The 23,920-nt window shown below is 41.7% G+C and overlaps 1 protein-coding gene across 1 annotated transcript; it reads left to right on the top strand.

Annotated features, from left to right (window-relative positions):
* The first annotated feature begins 533 nt into the window (after positions 1 to 533).
* POLE2 (DNA polymerase epsilon 2, accessory subunit) lies at positions 534 to 23,049 on the top strand. The gene is made up of 19 exons (XM_050897601.1): positions 534 to 601; positions 3,257 to 3,357; positions 5,713 to 5,788; positions 7,230 to 7,307; positions 9,145 to 9,238; positions 11,274 to 11,348; positions 12,557 to 12,640; positions 13,213 to 13,269; positions 13,671 to 13,719; positions 14,729 to 14,801; positions 15,381 to 15,553; positions 17,622 to 17,711; positions 17,913 to 17,967; positions 19,181 to 19,240; positions 19,338 to 19,415; positions 19,828 to 19,936; positions 21,733 to 21,909; positions 22,032 to 22,099; positions 22,958 to 23,049. The coding sequence occupies exons 1-19, from the start codon at positions 534 to 536 to the stop codon at positions 22,974 to 22,976; spliced, it is 1,584 nt and encodes a 527-aa protein (XP_050753558.1). The 3' UTR covers positions 22,977 to 23,049.
* Positions 23,050 to 23,920: the final 871 nt, after the last annotated feature.

Raw genomic sequence — 23,920 nt, forward strand, 5'->3', positions numbered from 1 at the left:
CGATGCAGTGCAACCTGCGCCAGGGCCTACAGGGAAAGAAGAGGGGGCAGAAGTATTGTGAGCTACATTGCCTGTAAGGCGACAAAATAATACTGTGGGTAATTTTATTGGGTAACTCGTGTCAGCCGCAGCAAGTGTGTTTGGTGTCCTCAGTGTTACCTTGCATTTTTGTTGTGAAATTCACTAAAGAACAACTGTGCCTTCGCTCTGGTGGGCAGCACGGCTCAAAACGCTGCCGGTCCCGGGGTGGGCGATGCGGCAGCCATCCCTTCTTCCAGGACGTCGGAAAACACGAGGCACCGACACCGCCGGTCCTGAGCCCGGCGATCCCTCCTGCCTCCCGCGGGCACACAGCAAGGCCGCCGAGGGGTCGTGAGCCGGGCCGCTCTCCCCAGCGGCCCTACCTCAGCCCCACGGTTCTCCACACGGAGCCCCGAAGGCGGCGGCGGGGCCGTCCCGGAGCCTCCGCCCGCCCCGGGGCAGGGCCAGGGCGATGAGGGCGGTGCGGCGCCGTTTGGCGCCAACCGCCCGCCATGGAGCCGGAGCGGCTGCGGCGCCGCCTGGGCTCCGCGTTCCGGCTGCGTGGGCTCCTGCTGCGGGCGTGAGTAGCGCCGGGAGAGTGGCGGGGGACGCGGCGGATCAGCCCGCCCCGGGGCAGCTCGCCGGGTCAAGCTGCCCGGGCCGGGCCCCCGGCTGGGTCCGGCAGCGGCTCCCGGTCCGGTACCCGCTCCGCCCGGGGAGGGGGTGTGTGTGTGTGTGTCTTCTCATACCTCCCTCAAGCCCACCTCCTGCTTTCGGGACGTGCCCCTGGGTTTCGCGTTGTGGGATTTGGTCAGGACAGGTCGGCACCCCCCGCATTGCCTCCTCGGGGATGTGGTGATGCCTTTCCCTCCTCTTCCTTGTCCCCACACTGAGGCCTTCGAAGTCTCTCCTCCGAAGCCCTGTTGTTTTGCCTGTCCTGCTGCTGTGGGCCTCTTCCATCCATCTCCACCCATGACCTGACCCACTGCAGCGCCCGCCGTGGGTTTAGGTAGCACCAAAAGCTGCCCTTGGTCTCCCCTTGGTACCTTCCCTGATGGTGGTGCTGGAAGTTTTGTTGGTTTTTTTGTGTGCTGCTGTCCCTGACAACTCTGGGGTCTCTTTCCCGAGTTGCACTTGCTGGTTCTGTGTTCAGCATCTCTTATTAGAGGAAGAAATGGTATTTCCACAGGTACATAATAATGTGTATTAGTTAGAGATTGCAAGGTCAAAGAAAAGTGATTTCTGCTTGCAGTGGAAGGTGTCATGATTTATAAGAGTGCCTGGGGCTCCGTTGCTCGTATTTTTCCTTTCAAGATTGTGCGTTAATATTAGTTCCATTTTGTTTCTGGCGTGGATGGGATGTGATTATTTTGGACAGTGTCCTGGCAATTTCATTAGTGAGGAGTCCAAGTTCAGAGCTCCTGACTCCCACGGTTAAATGAACTGAGACATTTTGAAGGTCAGGCTGTTAACCAAAATGCCAGTTTTGATTGGCCGACAGATGACGTTAATAAGAAAATTGTTACCTTTAACTGCGAGACTGTAGTCTAAGGATAAAGGAAGAAGCGGATTTCTAATTCTCATATTATTTAGAATTAAAATAATTCCAATCTCAAACATACTGATAAACTGGAGTGGGTCCTGCAAGGGACTGTTAAGGTGGTCATGGGCTGGAGTTCGTGGTGTGGAAGGGAAGCAGGAAGAGCTGGGTTTGCTCAGTCTGTAGAAAAGAGGGTGAAGATGATCCAGCTGGCTAACGGGGACTTAGCAAGAAGGAGCCAGTGCACAGAGAAGGGGTGAGAGGCAGCAAGCACAGATTGCAACAGAAGAAATCCTACTTGTCCAGTTCTAGTTCCCTCGGTTCAAGAGAGACATTAAAAAAATGGAGATGGTCTGGCGGAGGACCACCAAGATGATCCAGCTCTGGAGTTCTCAGCACAGCAAAGACATGGACCTGTTGGAACGGCTCCAGAGGAGGGCCATGAAAATGATCAGAGGGCTGGAACATCTCTCCTGTGAGGACAGGCTGAGAGAGTTAGGGTTGTTCAGCCTGGAGGAGAGAAGGCTCCGGGGAGACCTTATTGTGGCCTTTCAGTACTTAAAGAGGGCTTATAAGATGGGGACAGACTTTTTAGTAGGGCCTGTAGCGATAGGACAAGGGGTAATGGTTTTAAACTAAAAGAGGGTAGATTCAGACTAGATATAAGGAAGAAATTTTTTACGGTGAGGGTGGTGAAACACTGGCACGGATTGCCCAGAGGGGTGGGAGATGCCCCATCCCTGGAAACATTCAAGGTCAGGTTGGATGGGGGCTCTGAGCAACCTGATCGAGTTGAAGATGTCCCTGCTTATTGCAGGGGGGTTGGACGAGATGACCTTTAAAGGTCCCTTCCAACCCAAACCATTCTATGATTCTATGATTCTATGGTTAGAAGGTTGGAAAACTTGACGTGAAAAAAATGTGAAGGATTTGGGTTTATTGAGCGCCAAGAAGGGAAGGCTCAGGAGGATCAAATCCCAGTCTTCCTAAAAGGTGGTTATAGAGAAGACAGAGGTACTTTCTTCTCAAGGATGCACAGTGACAGGGCAAGAGGCAATGGGCACAAGCTTAGAATAAAATCTTCACTGTAAGAACAACTAAACTTTGGAGTAGGTTAACTAGAGAAGCGTTGGGATCTCCCTCACTGGAAATACGCAAGACTTGGCTCGATGGGGCCCTGGATGGCATAATCTAAGTCCCTGCTTTCAGTAGACAGTTGGACCAGATGGTCTCCAGAGGTCCCTTCTAACGTGGACTTTTCTATAATCCTATGAAAAGTTGTTCGCAAGGAGAGTAGTTAAGCACCAGGACAGGGCTGAGAGACATTGTGAGATCTCCATCCTTGGAGATGTTCAGAATTTGACTGAACAGCGCTGTGAGCAGTGTGACTGGCCTGTGCTATTAGAGCAGAAAGCTAGACCAGGAGACCTTAGAGGTCCCTTCTGACATGAGTTTTCTATGATTGTATGAAGATGAGCTTCTCTCTACCTCCTCCTTATCCTCAATGTTTTCAATCCTGATGATTTTTTTTCTTTGACTTAAACTAGTGCAGTATTATGCAGTACTAATTATTTCTGCTTTTTTTAATCACAAGCTGTTTAGTGATTATGTTCACATCTGCCAAAATTGGCATAGTTTATATAAAGTGTATTGAATATTAATTGCTTTTGAGCTGACTTTTTTCACTGGAATTAGGGATGCTCTCAAGTATCTTACCGAAGCTCTTCAGTCCATCAATGAAGTAGAACTTGACGATGTAATTGAAAATGTCATTGATGCCGTTGAAAAACAGCCTTGTAAGTAAACAATTTCTTTTTCTTAAGCTTGCTAAGTTTATTTTGCGCTTATGATGTTATTTAGACAGAGTTACTGGCAGCATATGCACTAAGGTGTCATTCTAGTCTACAGGGTTGATCAAGATAAATGTATTTGTTGACATTTTGTTTTGTTAAATACTGAAGTTTGTAATGTCAGCAAAAGTTAGTATAATTTTGCCATTTAAAAAGTTGGCAGCCTGGTGCCTCCTGACTTTTCCAAGAGTAGTGAAATTTTTCAATGCCAGTTACTAAAAGCACCTAGCTGAGTTTGTATGGACATCTTTGCATCTGAAACTATCATTTTAAATATTGAGATAAACCAAAGAAATAATGAAAAATTAATTGACTTGTTATTCAGTAGTCCAGGTCCAGAAAAGGGTTAGGGTTGTTGACAGCTATAATCTGAGGAGCCTAGCTGTGACTGCAAGAAGGGAACAATTGCATTCCTTTCTTCAGAGATCACTGTCCTTGCATCCGAGTGGAGTGGGAGATACAAGTGCACCAGTGTAATGGTCCAGCATATTAACTTAAACCAACTGTGGACAGAGTTTAACCATCACCTGGATGTTCTCTGAAGCAGCAAGGCAGATGCTGATGTTCTGTTCTGCCAACCTGATCTCATGATAGTAACATTGGGCAGAAGGTGCTGATAACAGTTGGGGCACTGTAGCGCTGGAGAAGCTGTACCAGCTTGGTGTGTGAAAGTACATCAAATTCCATAAATTACTAAATCCAAAAGTGCAATCCAGAAAACTCCTGGAAAATCCCATAAAAACAGGAGACACTCAAAGAGTTGAGCTTTTGCTGGTAAAGTTCTCACAACCCATTTGGTTCTGAGCATGCCTGAAACTCCATCATCTTGGCAGGAGTATTTTGTCTGGGGACTACCTCCTGCTTAATTCGGACAGTATGTCCTGAGGTACACAGATACAGTGTCCCTGCTCCTGAGCGCCATGAAAGGCATGGGGTAGTAGCTCAAAATATACCTGACACAGTCTGACAGCACAAAACATAGGAGTTGTAGCACCTTTAGTTAAAGAATGTGACTGACAGAGGTGGCACTGATGCCTGACATATATGTGTGTTTACTGATCAGAGCTCATGAGAACTAGGAAACTTGGGCTCACTTCTGGTTTTTGGCTGAGGAGATTCAAATCCATATAAATGTGATCTAAAATAAATACTAGGCCTTAGGTGAGTTCAGGAAACCTTCCCAGCCTGTCCTATTTAAACCTAATTAAATCAAGAGTGGGCACATGCTTGTTCTATAGTTTTACTAGAGCACAGACTACAGAAGTTATGACTTTATATTCTTACACTGGTCATGGGATAACAGATCACAGCTGATCAAACAGGGAGTAAAAGCATTTTGAAGAACTAGTCCTGATCTAGCATAAAGCCTGCTGGTACAAATTAATACATCCACATTTTTGAACAAATTTGAGTCTAGGGCCAAAACAAGCAGCTCTAAGGCCAATGTAGTACATGTGGTCAGTGCACTTGCCAACACCGGTCTTTGTCCAGGGCGTAATTTTGTGCTATAAATTCCCATATTGTCCAGCTAACATCCATGAGTTGTTCGAGATTAGGGGTAGAGATACAATTCAGAATGCTGGTCTCTCCTGTGATTCCTGCCAGCTCCCTTAGTGCCCCTTTTGCTCCGCTATTCATCGCTGTCTTATGGGAATTGTGATTTTAAGTCCCATGCCCTGAATAGGGAACTCAAGGGCAGGTTTTTATGTACTGATTTCTGTTCGAGGAGCCCAGCAGTTAGGCTTGGCAATGCTGACCAGGTCCTTTTGTGAATCTGCATTGGTTGGTCTTCCCTTCAAATTCAGCAAAACATTAGTGTTTAGAAATATTTTTTAATTTCAGTGATCAGTTTAAATCCATGAAGACAACAATGTGCCTATCTCCAAAATTGTGTTAAACTGTTTGAATACTTATTTATGACAGCAATCTGTGTGATAATGTTCTGGAACAAAATTAACCTCCAGAATGTGAAAGCTCAGATCTAACACATTTGTAGTATATTTGGCAGCTTTGCATGAACTATAATTGTCTTGTTCTCCACGTTTAGTGAATTAATGGTGGGCACAGTATGTGTGTGGGTTATTTTTTTGCTAGAGATGTATCCTTCTGGTAAAAATATTAAGTGATCCATTTGTAAAGAGAAAACAGCGTGTGTCATTAGCTTACTGAAAATGTGCTTTTTTTGTGTAATATATTCCTCTGGGAAGACTGAACCATTTTTTGTAAAATATTTGAGACCTACCTACTTTCTTACTACTTTCCCTAAGCTGCAGTTTTAATCCTTTGAAATTTTCTTTTCAGTGTCATCTAATATGATTGAACAATCCACAGTGGAAGCAGCTGTCCAAGAATGTAGCCAGGCATCAGATGAAACTATGTACGGTGACATTATTTTTTTATTTGAGGTTTATGGGAGTTGGTATGCATTCCCTTATTTCTTCTTGGGAAATAAATGTCAGGCATCTTCTGCAGTGCTACACATGCAGTAATTGCTTTGTGTTTTTGTCTTCCTGGTACTGTCTTTGAAGGTTAGTAATGTTCCTTCTTAGAAAATTTGTTCTCATGGATAGGCCTCCAGGGGACTCTAAATATAATGCTGACATTCTGGAATTAAAGTGCTATGGTTATGTGTTACATGTGATACAGGTTGAATATTAACCAATAAAATAAACCAATAGTTACAATGCAGTGAGAACTTGTTACTTCTGTTCATGTCTTTATTTCCTTTTCTCTAGATCAAAATTATCTAAGGTTATTTTTGTGCCTTTCATAAGATACTTCTTTCTGAAAGCACTTTGAAAAGTTTTCCTCCATGGTGCTTGTTTCTGCTTTTTTGTATAGCAGGGCTGTTTTTTGAAAACCGTGATTGATTTTCACTCTCTGATAACACAGTGGAGAGCAATTACTTGAGTTTTTGAGAACTTTATTTGTGATTGTGATGAATGTGTTTCCTTTAGTGTTTACGTTGTGTATTGACATCCTAATGCAAAGCATGAAAATAAATGGTTTGCTAGGCATGTCAGTTAGCTACTGTGATCCCACAGTTTCTCAATAGGAAGTAAATTTGTTTTTTACTTTTCTCCTTGTCGTTGGAACCTTTATCATGCAGATAGTTTGAGTGTGACTTTTCTTTGTGTTGCTTTATATACTTAATGTATTTTTCGCTCCAGAAGTGAAGAGAAATCTGTATGCACAGATTCTCAGTACAGAGTCCCAAAGGGAAAAGCTCTACAGATCACAGGGCCAGCCTGTACAATTCTCTTGAATTTGGTTGCAGAAACCTTGAAGGCAAAGTTTTGTAAGAAATGCACTCTGAAGCCTAAGACATCAGTGTCTGATAGGCAATGATGGTTGTCCTGTGCTTGTAAGCCTTAGTGGAAGTTCATGGGATAATTTTATCTACTCTGATGAATTTGATCCACTTACAGGAAGAGGGATATGAGAGGCATCAGAGGAGAGAACTGAACTAGTAAATATAGTGGGATGTATGAACTCGATTAGTAGTCTGAAGAGTTGTGCACGTCCATTGTTTAAACCTATTCGCATTAACCATGCCAAGGCTGTTCTGTTGTCAAAAAAGATAGCAGAGGATGGTAAGGGAAGGAGGTGTATCCCCCTCTCATTTCTAAATGAACTTCTGAAGAGTTTCCTTTTTTGAATTAGAAGATGCAGTAGTATGCAACAGGTAGAGTGATGCGGGAGAAATGGTGATAAAGCAGGGTGATAGTGAACAAAACAAATATAATCTTATTCAACATGTTTTGTTACTGTTTGTTTCATCCACTTCAGATAATGTTGTAAATGTATTCTTATTTCAGAGAAAATGTTTTCAACATTATTGGAGCCTTTGATATTCCACGTTATATTTATAATTCAGAAAGAAAGAAGTTTCTACCGTAAGTCTTGCATATTTTAAGTTTCAACCACTTCTTGTTTTAAGAAAAAAGCCTCTATTTCTATGTGGTTAAAAGTCTGTTTTCTAATCTTTCTCTCTTGGGTCTGCTCGTCTCAAGCCCGAGTGAGAAAGTGAGACAATTTTGTTTCTTGGTCTCTAAACAGCTAGTCAGACTATATGATAAGTGCTGGCTCATAAATAAATGTGCCACTGGGTTTTTCCTAGTCCAGTAGGATGAAACTGAAATGGGGACTGGTATCTCCTATGGCAATGTATTCTGTGCTGCCTATGATGTTACTGGCTCTGAAACGTCGGTGTTTTTCAGATAGTAAAATGTCCAACCATGTTTATGCCATCTAATGAATAAAAGAGACAGTAAGGCTAAGGACATACATCACTAAGTGTAGTTTGGGTTTGGTTTTTTTTTTCACATTTGGCTGTTTATTTTCTTTTTAATAAACTTGGTCTGTCTGTTGCATGTATTTATTTCTTAGACTGTAGCTTGCAACTGTCTGAGGCCCTGGGGGATTTCTAAGGAGAGCTACAAAAGCTAAAAAAGAAAAATTAGGAGCAACTGGTGATTCCGGAGGTTGGAGAAAGGAAGAAGTAATTGGAGGAATTGGTTGTAAATATTTTGCTAGCTAAAGAATTTACCTTTAACAGCAAGCAGGACAGACTGCTGAGCCAAAAAGAGGCTGTGCTTTTAAAAAGCTTGAAGTAGTGTTAGCTGAGGAATGGATAGTGGTGTTCATTGTGAGGGGTTGCAGCGACCTTCATGTAATGTGCAATTCATATTCTAGCCTTGGTCCAGCAAGATTCCGCCAGTCCAGCAAAAGCAATCTGTGTGTTTGCAGTAGGAGTTTTATTCCAGTGCCACTTTTTAGCTGTCCAGGCTATTGGAAGCAGAGAACTCCATGAAGACAGTCTGCTAACCAAGAGGAAGAAAATACTCTTGTTCATGGCTGCTTAAAAGACATAACTACTTTTTTAAAAACTGATTTCTGCGGAGTCCCATTCAGGTGGAAAGATAAATGGTGTGGTTTAACCCTAGCCAGCAACTAAGCACCATGCAGCTGCTTGCTCAGTCCTCCCCCCTCCCAGGGAGATGGGGAGGAGAATAAAAAAAAAAAGAAGTAAAACTCATGGGTTGAGATAAGATCAGTTTACTAACTAAAGTAAAATAAAATAGAATAATAATAATATAATAATAATAGTAATGAAATGGAATATAACAAAAAGGAGAGAGAAATAAAACCCAAGAAAAGACAAGTGATGCACAGTGCAATTGCTCACCACCTGCTGACTGATGCCTGAGCAGTGATCTGCCCCTCCCGTCCAATCTGCCCCCATTTATATACTGAGCGTGACGTTCCATGGTATGGAATATCCCTTGGGCTAGTTCGGGTCAGCTGCCCCGGCTATGCTCCCTCCCAGCTTCTTGCACACCTGCTTGCTGGCAGAGCATGGGAAACTGAAAAATTCTTGACTTAAGATAAGCGCTACTTAGCAACAACTAAAACATCAGCGTGTTATCAACATTATTCTCACACTAAATCCAAAACACAGCACTGTACCAGCTACTAAGAAGAAAATTAACTCTGTCCTGGCCGAAACCAGGATGATAAATCTCAAGGCCTGCGAGTTAGAGGGCAATTAAATGGATGTAGCCTTCAAAATGCAGAAACACAGGATCCCTAGCAGAAATCTTCCTCATTGAGTAAATAAATTATGCAGTAGTGTTATAGCTTTTGCAGCCTCCTACAACTTTTAGGTCAATAAGTCATTTTTGTGTGTGGAATGTACCTTTTTTAATCTTGATTGTGTTAAACTTCTTGCAGTCTGTCAATGACCAACTTCCCTGTACCAAATTTGTTTGGAACTGCCAGAGATAAAGCGGAGTTGTTTCGTGAACGCTACTCCATCTTACAACAGGTCAGAAAAAGTTTTGCTTTGTTTAACAAAATACACAAAGTGCTGGTTTTTGTATTCTTACATGTACAACAGTGCTTTGTGTTGAGGTGCTTTTGTGAGCTACAGTTTAAACAAAATCTGAATAAGAACAGGATCTGTACTAAGGTTTGTCAGTCTTCTCAACTGTCACCATACAGCATGATGGATTCATGTGTTTCTGTATTTTAGCATCATGTCATAAGAGGGGATTATGTATTTTTACATGTATCTTGCTCTTTTCCCTCCTGTAGTCTGGCTCTGTGCTATGTTTGACTAGGATGTCATTGTATGTAGTGCTTGTTGAGATAACGCAAACCTGAAGCCCTGGGAAGCTCTCATTCAGGCTTTCCTTGAAGCATTGAAGTTTGCTTCTGGTTTAGTTGATTTATTCATTTTCCAGTTTTCAAAATGCCCAGTGAGAGCCAGCCACCTCTCGTCATCTCTTGGTGACACACGCATCTTGTCTTGTGTTGTGAGCAACTTCAGAACAGGATTCCCCAACGTGACTTGCTCTGCACCACCGTGACAGTAGTTGCAGGTACTGACAGCAGCTGTAGGTAGTGGCTCTGGACCAGGCTGCGCACACAGCCAGAAAGAGTCAGTCCCTCAGCACTGGCTGTCTGATCATCCCTCAGAACAGGGTCACAACCCTGTTCTTTCCTTTCTTCCACTCACCCCACAAGCTGGGATCCAGCCCCATCCGCCTGCCTGCTCCGTGCTGCGCTCTGCCCTGCCTCTGTCGTGCAGCCCAGCAGGAGCAGTGGTTGGATGGGGAGTGAGTTGCTGATCAGACGACCTGGTAGTTGTTTTTCAAGTGTCTGCACTAACTGCAGTGGGCTGATCCACAGCGCAGATCCCGCTCGGTGCTGGCAGGTACTGCGCAGACCTAACTGCCTGTGCGCAACCCTGACCCGAGGTGTGAGCAAAGTGCCTGGACACGGGCAGGCAGTGAGCACAGCTTTTTGTCTGTGCCACCCTGTAGGCAGCAGGGAGGCACCCAGCTGCCTGCGTGAACTGCTCGTCCTTTGGACGTGTGGTAGTTGCATGCATGGGGTCAGATATCCTGAGGCAGCGACGACTCTCTGTCTACCAGGGAATTTGCTGCCACTTAGGAGTATGTGTACTGACTGCAATTTGGGAACCTCTGCCCTGGAAGACCAGTTAACCATTAACTGAAGAAGCTTTAGTTCGTACAGTGATCAGGATTAGTGAAATCTGCTGGAATTGGCACACTCGCACAAAACGGTTGGTTTCTGTGAACAGCAGCTGGAGGTGTCCATAGGGTATATGTCTTGAAGCCTCCTTTTCCTAGACCGTATTGTGCTATTGCACCTCTTTGCCTGGTGGTTTCACACAGACCCTCTGTTGTACAGGTTTTGTGTTTGGTTGTCGTATGTACTCCTTTCCGACCTCCAGAAAAGTGAAGGTTCGGGTCACTATGTGGGTGAGGGCTGCTGACAGGAATTACTGCGTGTGTTACATGGGCTGGTAGTGATGGGTTTGTTCCAAGGGGAGGCTTTCAGACTGCATGAAAAACAGTGAAAGAAGTGAAAATTTCTACAACGCATTTTCTTCATGCTCTCTGCACTTTATCTGTTAGTGTAGCATGCTCCTGTTATTAAAAACAAACAAACAAAAAGTGCTTGCTTTTAATAGGCCCTGCCCTGAAGAGAAACCTGCTCTTTTCCACATAGTTAACATTTAATACAGTTTACCTTCCCTTGCGCTCTCACCTCTTCCTTCCAGGTAGTCAGAAATAGCTTCTTTTAGAAGCATTACAGATGCTTTGATGTTACTTTTTTGGGCTTAGTTTTATTGTCCAGTATTATTGATCATCTATTTCTTAGAAGCAGATTCTTGTCAAAAGAACTGATTATGCTCAACAAATTAAACGTTGCTGGATAAAATAGAGTAAGAGAACTTCAAAAAGTATTTTGTATAGTGATTGTAATGAACTGGCTTTTTGACAGTGCTCATTTATTTTTAAACGGGATTACTTCAATTTTGGTTTCTGCAGAGGACTCATAGACATGAATTGTTTACTCCTTCAGCAGTCGTTGCTCATCCTGATGACGGTAGGAGCAAATTCCAGGTAAAAAATCTGGTTTTTTTTCTTGCAAAGGGAACTGTACTTGTGTTACACTTTAATGCAGTAATAGTTCTCCAGTGACATCTTAGTTTTACATGCAATATGAATAATCAATGGAAATGAGTTATTTTTGATCATTTTTAGCCTGTGTGTCAAAAATGCAGTTATTTGGCTCAGATCAGCATGATGACCAAACCACTGAAAAGCAGCTATGAAGTGCAAGAGAAACGTGGCTTCCTGAGGTGGAAGGGCATTAGCTGTTCAGCTTATTACACTTTGCTTCCCTCTGCTTGGGGATATTTTCCTTGCTTCTTTCTTTCATAAGCACTAAGTTCACAAACCTACAATTGAATAAGGTCATAACTTCAGTCTGTTCTGTTCCCATCTCAGCTTTCTCACGTTAAATGCTCTCGCTATATTATATAGTTATTGCATGTTTTTAAAAAAAGATGAACGTGTGTGTGTGTCACTGGGTACCAAATAACAGCTTTTGCTTTGCTCAGCTTCCCTGCTTCTCCCTGTTCAGAGCATGCCATCATGTAGGAAAAAGCAACTGACCTTAGTTGAGTCGAGCCTGCACCTGCATGCAGGCTTTATAGGCATCTTTCTCCCTTGACCACTTCCTAGCCTCCCTGTCAGCAGTGGCAAATGCATTGCTTATGCTGGTGTTGTAGGAGGATTGTCTCTCTTAACTGCAGCTTGACAGACCAAAATAAGTTTGTCCAGAAACCGCAGACAGCATGCTATGCGATGTCACCTGTATTACTCTGGAGCGTTCTCTGTCATCCATCTAAGGTTCCTCGATAAAAGTAATTAGCGTTGCTGTATGGGTGCAGGCTGGCCCTGTGGTTCAGATTGGATCCTGCTGAGGATTCAATTGCTACAATTGACATTCTTAGGCAAGAGCAGAAATTGCCACCTGTTCTTTTCAGTTTTAATCCAGTTGTAAGCAAAATAATCACAATAAATATTTACTTGCTAAGCAGTTCTTTATGCTAGCAGCCATTATTGGAAATCTTTTCCTAAACTGTGCTACGTTTGACATTCAGAAATGTGTCCCTGATTTTTCTAATGAGCCTGTATTCTCTCATAGCTCATTTGTGTATTGATGTAAAAAAATGTGCTGTGTGGTGCTTTGTCTTGCTTGCTTAAGAATAGATATATGGAGAGCTTGATTTAATTCTTATTTTATTCTTTGCCTTTGGTTCCAGCTTAAAACAGTAGAAACTCTATTGGGCAATACAGCTAAAGTGGGAGAAGTGATTGTGCTTGGGATGATAACGCAGCTTAAGGAGGTAGGTTGCTTTTTATTGTGGAGTATCTAGGTCACCATTCATTCGGTGTTATAATATATTAGAAAATGAGAAGACTTGAATATCTCACCACTTCATCCTGTCATATAAGTCAGTGGCAGAACTCCCATCAACATCAGTGGTGCAAGATCCATTGCCTAAGAAGAGACTTTTCCACAAGCAGTCGGTGCTAGTCTGTGAAGGAAAATGTCTTTGTCTTCTCACTACAGAATTTTGTAATGCTTTATGTCAGCAACCAGAACCAGTTACATTTTTTAGGCATGCCCCTTCTTGAAATGCTGGAGCTTTCAATGACTGTGTTTGGACTTGCCATTGCATTGGACTGTGATTGTAGCGGAGGGCTGCGCCAGCAATGCAAACCGCAGCAGCTCAAAGGGAAGGTGCTAAGATACACTTACTATAAACTACACTGTTTTCAGTTCTGCCAGTGTGTTATAAGCTTACAATACTAAAACCCGCTGAATTATTTCTAAATGCTGACTGATAGATGCTTCTGATTAAAGCATTTATGTGTTTGGGTATGTTTTGCTTTATTAATTAATCCTGTTTTTTAGGGGAAATTTTTCCTAGAAGACCCTACAGGAGTCGTCCAGCTAGACCTTAGTAAAGCCATATCCTTTTTCTGTGATGTAAGAGTTAAAGAAATTTCCTATAGACCTGGAGAATTTTAAGTTGAATAATAAATCAATACTGACCATTAAAAATTACGTCTTGAGAATTGCAGCTCTTTTCCTTCCTTTCAAATTACTTGGTTGCTGCAGCTCAGTGCCCTTTCACAGAGCTTGTTAGGACAAGGTTAGTATTCCTCCTAGTGGAAACAGAGCGTGTTCCTGTTTGTGGGCTCTTTATGAACTTACCTGCACAGCTACCAGGTAATTGCCTGGCTCTTAGGCAGGCTATGAACTTTCAGTAGTGTCCAAATGTATTACGCCAGCTGGAAAGCAAACTTGGGCTGAAGAACTAGTTTAAGAGTCCTGATCTGAGAAAAATATATTTCTTAACCTTTCTGCACCAGTTCCACAGTGGTTTATACACTGAGTCATGCTTTGTTTTGGCAGAAGGTAAAGCAGACTGTTTTTCTTAGTTTGTAATAAGTTATTCTGTTAATGACTGTTGCTGCAGTTATGTGTCTGCCAGATGTGGCTGAACAGACAAGTCTCATGTTGATGAGGCTTGACCATAAGCTGAATTTATGACTGAGATTTTTGGCCGTAAGCCTTCCCTGTTACCTCGTGAGCTCTGGAGGCAGAGAACAGAGCTCTGCAAAATTTGTGGTTTTCAGCGATGTCAGTGGGATGTGAGCATCTGTAGCAGCTTTGAGGATTGGCCTTAGTTAGCCTGGCTCCAACATCCTTGGAGGAGACATGACTGGGTTAGGAAGACAGACTAGAATAACCAAACAGTATGATTTAACAATCTGAAAATGCTGCTTTGTATTGGCAAAGCTTTGGTCCTTCAGAGGCTTTAATGAGTCTTCTCATTAAGATGATGTAAGGGCTTGCAGTTTTGGAGCCTTGTTTGAGCAAAATAATGCACATTTCTGTTTGTAGGATATTACTCTGTGCAATATACATAATCCCAGTCTATTTTCTAATAATGTATTTTATGTTTAAAATTTATAAAGTAAATAGAATTTAGGAGCACAAATGATAGTGGGGACAAGTATCACCCTGTTACTTCTGTTCCTCTAACAGGTGGTACAGTTCTTGAGAAAGGGTGCAGTTTGATGGAGACTCTTCTGGGGCAGGGCCAGCAAAAATTATTCCTGTTCCCCTACATTCTTACTCGGTTGGGTTGAGAAGGTTTTTTAAGTGGATGTGCAGCAAATCCATTCAAAGAAGTGTCTGGGGTAAAAAAATAGTTGGTTTCTTGCTCAGCCTGTTTTTTAGGCAGATAGTTCCCTGGTCTGGTTCACCACTAAACAGCACAGGGACTGGTGCTATCACAAGAGGGGGATTGATGGAGGCTGGGACTAGCTATGCAGCACAGCTGCCAACTGCCTGACTAATGTCTAGGACGTGATGTTGTTAGAAAAACTAAAGGTTATTTTTTTGTTCAAAAATCTCTTAGGTTGGTATGAAGATGAAGTTTTTCATGTGAACGCTTTTGGATTTCCGCCTACTGAGCCTTCTGCTACCACTAGGTATAAAACTGACTTTCAGCAGCCTCACTCCATATTTTGTTATGGGTTTCTAAGTAAGCGCATTATTATTTTAGAATTTCTGTGACATTAAAGTATGCTATTCTTCCCCCTCCCCAAATGCTTCAAAATAAACACAGTTTTAAGGAAGCAATTCTGGGACTTGCTGGTCTACTTGGACCAGTACTAAAGCCTGTAGTGTTAGCAGAAAAACCCTTCCAAAGGCCGTTGGGTTCTGCATATTAATAACAATTGGGATCTAAGCCCTTCTCAATTGCAAAACTAGCTATTACATGGGAATAAGAAATTCCTTGTTGCTCAAAGAATGGATGTGGGAAAGACCCCAGGATAAATATTACCCTGAGATGATCTGCTAAGTTATGGCAGGGCAGCGCCCCTGCTTTATGTCTAGATGACTGTCATTTCTCTTGGTTTCTCCATGAAGTAATAAATGATTATTGATACCATCTGAGCTACCTATCCTAATAATAATAATATAAAAATGGTTTAAGTGAGTCATAATCAAAACTACTAATGATTTGGGAAGAAAACAGAACTAACTTGAATATTTTAATGATGTAGAGCCTTCTATGGGAATGTAAACTTCTTTGGAGGGCCTTCTTCAGCTTCAGTAAAGGCTTCTGCAAAACTAAAGCAGCTGGAGGATGAAAATGAAGATGCCATGTTCGTATTTCTTTCTGATGTATGGCTGGACCAAGCAGAAGTACTGGAAAAGCTTCACACAATGTTTTCGGGTAGGTGAGAACTGCTTTGACTCTGAGCATTGTTTTAGAGAATTTTTACCGTTTTCCTTAGCCCTTAGCAGCCTTGATGGGTGGAGCTGACGAGTGCAGCAAGGCAGTCTGATGCCTAGCTGGTCCTCGGTCCCCCGCTGTGGCTGTGTCCCCTCCTTGGCATGGGCTGGGAAGTCTGACCCCATGGTGAGCTAATTCAGGGAATACCTCAGCAGAAAACTAACTGCCTTTGTTGGAGAATTAGTTTTATGCTGGTTTAGCTTTGTGAACTCTTCATGTGGTCGCTCACGTGAGCATCCCTGTCAGGCAGGGGAAGCTGGACAGCGTACAACTGACGGCAAGACAGTGGTTTGCGTGCCTTTTTTCAAAAGTATACTTTTAAACAAAAAAGTCAGGCAACAATTTTCAAGAGTCCTGTTATTACTGTATTGTGCATTTTTTATGAACTTCCATTTTGAGAAAGCTAGAATAAGCCCAACTGTTGCATTTGTTTGTAGAATCCCACTGAACCCAAGCCCAAAGCCAGGGAAGTCTCACTCTAATTTTAGTGACAGCTATTTGCATTTTGTGGTTGCTATTATATTTCTTTTGGATCTTTCTCTTAACAGTTTTAAAAATTGGATTGTATTATATTTTTGCAAGCTGACACTTCCTTTTCATAAATCACTTAGTACTAATACTGTTTTGGACAGTAGCCATTTTATGTGCTGTGACAAGAATGTTTCCCTTGCTCGTGAAAGTTCTTCCTAGGCTCAGTTTAAAGAAAACTTCTTACTTCATCAGATATCAGCAGTCCCTCGAATGCTTTCTGGTTCTACCAATGAAAAAATGTCAGTTACTCTTAAAATATGAACTGTTTCTTCCACGCATCATTACATTAGTAATGTTGACAACATTTGGATAGCAAGCATCTGTGAGATCTGTAAATTGCTTCTTTGTATTCCAGAGCAGTTTTGGAACAGCTTGTCCTGTCTGTCTTAGGTAGAATGGAAGTGTGAGAGGGTGGCTGCTTTAAAAATAAGCAACATAAAATTAAGGGTGGGAAACTGCTACTCACCTAAAGAAAATTGGACACAAATTACCACACTCATCCAGAAGTTACGAAACCAGTTCACTATCGTGATCAAAGTTGGCAAGATCCTTGAAGCAAACTGAACTTGACCTAAGATTGCATATGCTGAAGTAATAAAGGGACTTTGGTCAGTGAGGTTAATATACTGAACTCAACTGGCAAAGATGCATACATTGCATTTACTATTTTGAGACTTTTTTTTTAATAGGCAAGTAATAAGCTTCATAATTATAAACTAAAAATAATAGCTGAGTGGAATAGCAAGGAAAAAAAATCGATGAGCCATTTCTCTGGTATAAGCAATTCTGTCCTGTTTACCAACTGGATTGAAAAATAGTGAAGTAAATTCAAGTCTGGTAGTGCATGTTAGGAAAATGGAGAGTAACCTGGAACGTGAGACGAATGCCTGAGTAGATGTTTTTATTTTTATTGTAGGGATGGGAATCGGGTTTCTTTTTTCACTCTTTGCTATAAAGCATGTGTTTCTGGGTGATGAGTGATATTGTGAGGATTCATCAGATTCTTCAAATGCTCGGGCAATTCCAGTTACTGTTGCTTTATAATGCCAAAGAGCGAATTAAATGTTGGTAGAGCCCTTGAATTGGAATGATGGATGGAAGTTAATAGTAATCCATTGCTACCTACTCGCTATTTTTCTCTTTAAGGAAAGAGTGCGTTTTTAAATTGTATTATTTATTATAATTGTACTTTGTGTAATTATATGACTGGGTCAGTAGTTAGTTGGATACACACAAACAATGGTGTTGGAACTGGGCCTGTAAATAACAGAGGGCTTCCTTGAAGTGACATTTGTACATTGCCATCATCCTTTTTAAGCTAACAAAAGCCTGTATCAAGAAAATAGTTCAGGTGTATTAATCGTAGCAGAGCTTGAAGTGCTGTTTCCGTTTCTGCCTTTCATGGGAGGGACTGGAGGCTGAATGCTGAAAGATACTGAAGTGAGTGGATATACTCACAGATACTCTGTTTTCCCAGGTTATTCCTCTGCACCTCCAACCTGCTTTTTCTTTTGTGGAAATTTTTCGTCTGCACCATATGGAAAAAATCAAATTCAGTCCCTGAAAGGTAGGGAAGTCTTTGTATACAGTCAGACATGTACATTAAATTAAAATAATTATGGCAAAACAAATTAAGAGAGCAGAAAAGAAACCCTAATTTTCTAAGTGACACATTTTTTAATGTACTGAAGTATCGGGGTGATTCATATAATGTGTGTTTATTGTCTAACCAGGTGTTGTATCGTTGATTTTTTTTTCTTCACTCTAGGTTCTTTGAAGGCTCTTGCAGATATTATATGTGAACATCCCAGCATTCATAAAAGGTACACAGCAAAGTGCTACAAAAAGGGAAATTTGTTTATTTTGTGAAACCTTTGCTTTAATTACTTTAAGAAACTAACAGATACCGTGTTTTCTCATTATTGTGAGCCAGCTATGGTCAGATAGCAAGCTGGGCTTATAACAGGCCTGTAAGTTTGTTTTGGGAGCAGTGTAAGGTTTTGATTTTATCTAAAATAGCTTGGTCATGGAAGCTGCTATTGAGTGAGCAAAGGTGAAATTGCCTCTCCCTGGAACATTTTCCACATGGATTAAACGTGGCCCATGATTCCCCAAAAGTGCTATTTGGGTGAGCTCTTTTCCCCTGGAATTCCCTTGAAATCAGCAGGGTTCTGCCCGAGCAGCGCTGGTTTATAAACTGATGCTGAAGTCTTGATGCTGCTATGAGCACCTAGAGGCCTTCTGTACCAGCCCCAGAAAATGTCATCTGAAACACTGACTGCTGCCTACATGGAAGCATCTCATTTCTATCTTTTCCATTCTTGCATACACGGTTCTGCACAGCTGCTAGTTTGAGAACTAACCAAAGCAACACAATCCTGCACAGGAATCTGTTGTTTATCCCTTCTTGTGTTCCTCCTCTGTGGGAGCCCCATTCTTGGCCTGGAGAACTAAATCCCTTCTACAGAGATTTGAATATACAAAGGAAAGTAAAATAGGGAGGCAGCCAGGCTTATCCTTTCTGGCTTCTGATCTTTGAATTTGTAACAGTAGCCCCTAAGTAGAGCTAGTTGCTAGAATGGGCCCCAAAAGCAGGAATGCCCACAGCCTGCGGCTCTTGAGCTCTGTGTGAGAAGTAAGCAAGCGTATCCCCTGTACTGATCCTCCGTCCTGTGTCCCGGTGGGGCTTTCTTGGTGTGCCGCTGCTGAATTATCTGGGGTCCCTTTATGGGATCCTGGAGCCCATTACCACTGGAGTCCTGAGCCAGGCTGCACACCTGGTCTGTCTCCCTTCCCACAGTCAGTCCCCCTTGCACCGTGAACAGTTTTTAAGGTTTCCTCCACTTTAGTGAGGAATGGATATGTATCTTATGCCTTAGCTGTGATTTATGTGGTTCTTAAGGTCAGGAAGAGCTGTCATCTCTGCCCCAGAATAGGTTATTTGCATGCATCTGTGGCGTAATGGCTGTATGTAACCAATGTTTAGGTACTTCTAGGATCATTTTATATAAAAGTGATACGTTGAACTTTTTACAGTAGTCGATTTGTGTTTGTTCCTGGCCCTGAAGACCCTGGTCCTGGTTCTATTTTACCAAGGTGAGTTTGCTTCACTTTCTCAAATTTTGGAATTTTGAGTTAAATAGTTAAAGAAGGTAAAAGTCTTTGTTGATACATCTGTTGCTATTTATTTTAGACCTCCCCTGGCTGAAAATATTACTCAGGAATTCAGACAGCTGGTGCCGTTTTCAGTTTTCACCACAAATCCTTGCAGGTAACAGTATAACTTACAGCTATTTTTCTTTTTTTTTTTTTTTTTTTTACTGAATGACTAATTTATGTGCAGGTGTGATTTTCAAGAATTACAGATTTTGCAAAAATTTGTCTTAAATTTTTCAAATTATTAGAATTCCTCACTTGCATTAATTGTAACTAGCTTTAAATACATTAATACATAAATAAATTAGTGATGAAAGGAAGTAGTGCTAAAAGTTTCATAGCGAGTATCAAAAGTATCATGTTTCTTCTGAATCTGGAGGGAATGAAGGGAAGATGGGAAAGTATTATTTTAATTGAAATGTGCTTTTTCATTTTGCTGTATTAGAGGGAGATCAACTTTATAATGCAGCTCCCTATCTTTTAGTTTCATTTCAATTTATTTAATTTCATTAATGTTTTCCATTTAGGATTCAATATTGCACCCAAGAAATAATTATCTTTCGTGAAGATTTGGTAAACAAAATGTGCAGAAACTGCGTCCGCTTCCCTAGCAGCAACATGGACATTCCCAACCATGTGAGTGAGTTGTGTTCAGCACTTCTTGCTAAGCTCTCCTTGACTTCTTTTTTGATCGGCAGGTCTGCATTTAGGATGCTCTGATCCGCGTTCTCACGACACGTTGCAAGAGTAACCAAGAGGGATTGTAAGAAGGATCTGTACATTTAGTATTATTACGTTCATTTCCATCTTGACAGTAAAATAACTGAAGCCATGATACTGATTGATGGCATTGAGTCATTCTGACTGTCCCACTGCAGGTGCCCTTGAATGCAGAACTTCATAGCAGCTGACTCTTGGTGTATGTGCACCAGCAATGAACGTCGTACCAAGAAATGTTGATTCCTAAAGGCAAAGTTTAATACAAATTACTTTTTTTTTAAGATGTGATCAATTAACCAGTGGCATTTGCAGTAAAGCAGCATGTCACTTTTTGCAAAAGGTCATCTGCTGCTTCTGCCTTCTCACTTGAAGTCTTAATCCTGCTTTTGATACATCGCCACAGCACTCTGAGTTACGATTCTAGTTAATGAATGCACAGCAGGAGTTGATGGGACTTACTGATATAATTGAATGAGAACGATCCAGGCAGTCCTGGCTCATTGCAGTGATGGATGGAGTCTGTTTCTATTTATTTTATAGGAGTTTTTTTGTTTTTTGACTCAGAAACTTCTTTTAGCTCTTTCTTCCTTCGCTTCATCACGACAGTGCTCAGTTTCTTTGTGAACACAGGGAACCCATTGCGGACACTGATGCACCTTGCTTTTGGTGTGCATGTTTGCATACACGTATGTGTACGCTGCAAGCCATCACTTCCCTGTACTCATACAGGGCTTTCTCGTGCTTGGAAGGGAAGGAATCATGAAGGAAATCTAGAATTATGTATTGCGACACTTTCTGCAGATAAGAGTATCGGGTTGCTTTTGCATACTTCAGTTTTTCTCTGCCTTTTCTACCTGTCATTAGTTTTTTAATTCAGCCATCAGTGTAAAAAGATGACCGAGAGGGAAATTTTGTTACTAACATTAGATTGAATTAATAGTGACTTTAGGCCTTGTACAGTATCAGTGGAATAACTGGGCCTATGCTTGGTACATCATTTTCTTTCAACAGCAGACCCTTTTCACCAAGTCGCTGTAGTGATTTTGGCCCTTTGGGGAAAATGGAGCCTAATGGCAGCTACATGATTGATTAGAGATAATAAAAGCTTGCAAGGGGCTTGAGAGTTTCAGGAACCAAAATACCCTGGCTGGAATTTGCCAGATGAAAAAGGGAATTTCGGGGGGCAGCTGGTGTCTGGAGCAGGGCAACTCCCAGAACAGCCAAAGGAATTGAAATCATTTGGGAATCAAATGATTTCCTCAGTTCAGGGAAAAGACTGTGTTTAAGTGTGGGTCTTGTGATTGACCGGTAGGTACTGCAAGGAAAGCCATGAGGGAAAAAAAAAACCCACAAAATGAAAGTTACGGCAATGTTGGTACTTCCTGGGTTGGAGGAACAGGTAAGCAGATTCTCTCTGTTGGAGAGTCTGATCGATGAAATATTTTTGACATCTTCAAATATTGGCTGATATGCTTTAGAAAGGACTTTGTGTATTAAAAAAAACCCCACAACACAACAAACAAAACAGCAGCTGACTGTTGTAGCGGAGTTGCTGCTTTACTCTAGAAATCATTAATAATCAGAGGGAGTGAGATACACAAAAAAACATTCCCAGGTTCAAAGCTTCTTTATTAACAGGGCATTAGCATCTGCAGGAGTGAATTTGACTTGTAGAAAATGGTTTAAACTAACGATTTATGTTTATCTTGCAGTTTGTAAAGACTATACTATCACAAGGACATCTGACGCCACTTCCGCTGTACGTTAGCCCAGTGTACTGGGCCTATGACTACTCCCTGAGGGTATATCCTGTGCCAGATATGCTCGTCATTGCAGATAAATACGACCCATTCACTGTCACCAACACTGACTGTCTTTGTATAAATCCTGTAAGATTTCCTTATGCTTTACAAAATAAGAAGGGGGTGCAGTCACATTCAAGTGTGTCTCTTAACTATTTGTACAGTATTTTACTTACACGAGTGTGGTATATATACATTTTTCTTTACAGGGTTCATTTCCAAGAAGTGGATTTTCATTCAAGGTATTCTACCCCTCCAACAAGACAGTTGAAGACAGGTAAATATATTCAGTTTCTCATTTAAAAGGAACTATCTTCTTATTTGCTGACTTTCTAATTATCGGGAGGAACACAGGAAATTGATTATATAAACAGAGTGATGTTCTAGCAGTTTAACGTAGACTTATGCTTCATACTTAGGCAGTGTAAGAAATCCAAATGCCTACAACTAACATAATAAATTTAGAAATTACAGTCCAATAACAATGATGAGAAGTATGATCCAAAAGTAAAAGGAAAGATAGACTGTACTGTATGATCTTCAATAATTGAGACCCAGTTGGGAAACAGATTCGTTTCTGGAGATGATGCTTGTTACATAGGTTAATTACACTTAGGAACAATTCTTCGTTCATTTTGTGATCATCAGCAAGCCCAGAAGCCACTTTCATGCTTTGATTTCATATATTTTAAATCTGTACTTATTCATTCCAACTGTGGTCTTCCAATGACGGGAAAAAAGGCCAGCGGCAACACCAAAAAGTATTAAAAAGTGTCAGAGGGCTTACAACTGTGATGAAAATTTGCCTGTTTGAAATAATGATGGTATAACCTAATGGGAAAAGCACAAACTTATCTTGTCTGATTCAGTTTCATGCCTTGTTGCAGAAGCTGTGTTTTTCTCAAATGGGAGTGTCTAACACCCCCACCCTCCCAAGGGAACTGATAATAGGTCAACCCATGTAACCTTTACTTGCATATAGAAAATATACCATGAGATGCTTTAGGTCTTTAAACAGTTTAAAACATCATCAAGTCTTTCAAGACTTTCAAGTCTTTCAAGATCAAGAAATGGAATAGTATTGTGAACTATCTTTTAAAAAAACCTAAGTATTGTTTTTGTTTGGTATTTTCAGCAAGCTTCAGGGTCTCTGAATTTCTGCGAGACTGCAGAAAGGGAGCGAGCCTCTGTAGAGCCAACTGTAGCACTCATTTGAGATGGATTGATTTTTATGATGTATTACAGACTGTTTATAATAAATGTCAAAGCCAAAAACGGTGTATTTTGTACACAAACTTTTACAGGAAAAGATACTGATGTTAGATAAAATGTAGAGTCACAGTGAAGATTAATTGGCAAAGCATAATAAAAGAAGGCAACTGGAGGAACCAAATGCATGTATCTCAAACAGGAAATGTCTATGTTTTAAAAAAAGACGTTAAAGATAGGGAGAACTTTGTCTTTCACCATGCTGAGTTGAACTGACAGCTAGTTATCTACAGGATACACTGGAAATGTGGGCTAGGGTTTTTCTTTGGATGGGTAAGGTCTAGAGAAGATTATGAGGTGGTGTTTACTAATGGCAGTATATAATCTGTTTGCGGATAGTGTTCGAAGGACATGGTCCTTTGAAACTTCTGCAGAAGGCAGGGAGGAAGAAATCTTGCTGAAGGAGCAATCAGGAAGGTGGGAAAGAGTCAGGGCCTGGCAGTGCTAACTTCTGCGTCAGCAGTTGGGCTTACAGCGGAGAGCTGCCTGTCGGCACGTGAACCGGGTCTGTTTTCGATCAAACTAAGCAAAAACCTGCTCCAGCCACTCGCGGGCATCGAGACCAGGGGAGCAGAGTGGTGCTACCCCAAAGTGCCCAAATCAGGTGTAGAACAGACAGGGAACCCTCAGCACCGGCTTTTTTATTTCACAGACCCTTTCCCACTGTGCTGGCATCGATGAGCATGGCTCGGGGCAGGAGCAGGGGGAGGACAGCGGGGTACGGGCTCTGGAGGGGCCATCAGGGTGTGGATGGAAGCCGGGTAGGGAGCTGAACTGCTGAGGATGTAAACCCTAAGTGCAGGAGAGACTGCAGCTGCACTTCTGAATG

Source organism: Gymnogyps californianus, chromosome 5 (assembly GCF_018139145.2).
Source record: "Gymnogyps californianus isolate 813 chromosome 5, ASM1813914v2, whole genome shotgun sequence".
Taxonomy (NCBI): domain Eukaryota; kingdom Metazoa; phylum Chordata; class Aves; order Accipitriformes; family Cathartidae; genus Gymnogyps; species Gymnogyps californianus.

Coding starts and splice junctions, on each gene's coding strand:
- POLE2 (XM_050897601.1), top strand. CDS start 534: ATGGAGCCGGAGCGGCTGCGGCGCCGCCTGGGCTCCGCGTTCCGGCTG. Junction 7,308..9,144: donor GAAAGAAAGAAGTTTCTACC/GTAAGTCTTGCA, acceptor AACTTCTTGCAG/TCTGTCAATGACCAACTTCC. Junction 19,937..21,732: donor ACATGGACATTCCCAACCAT/GTGAGTGAGTTG, acceptor TTTATCTTGCAG/TTTGTAAAGACTATACTATC.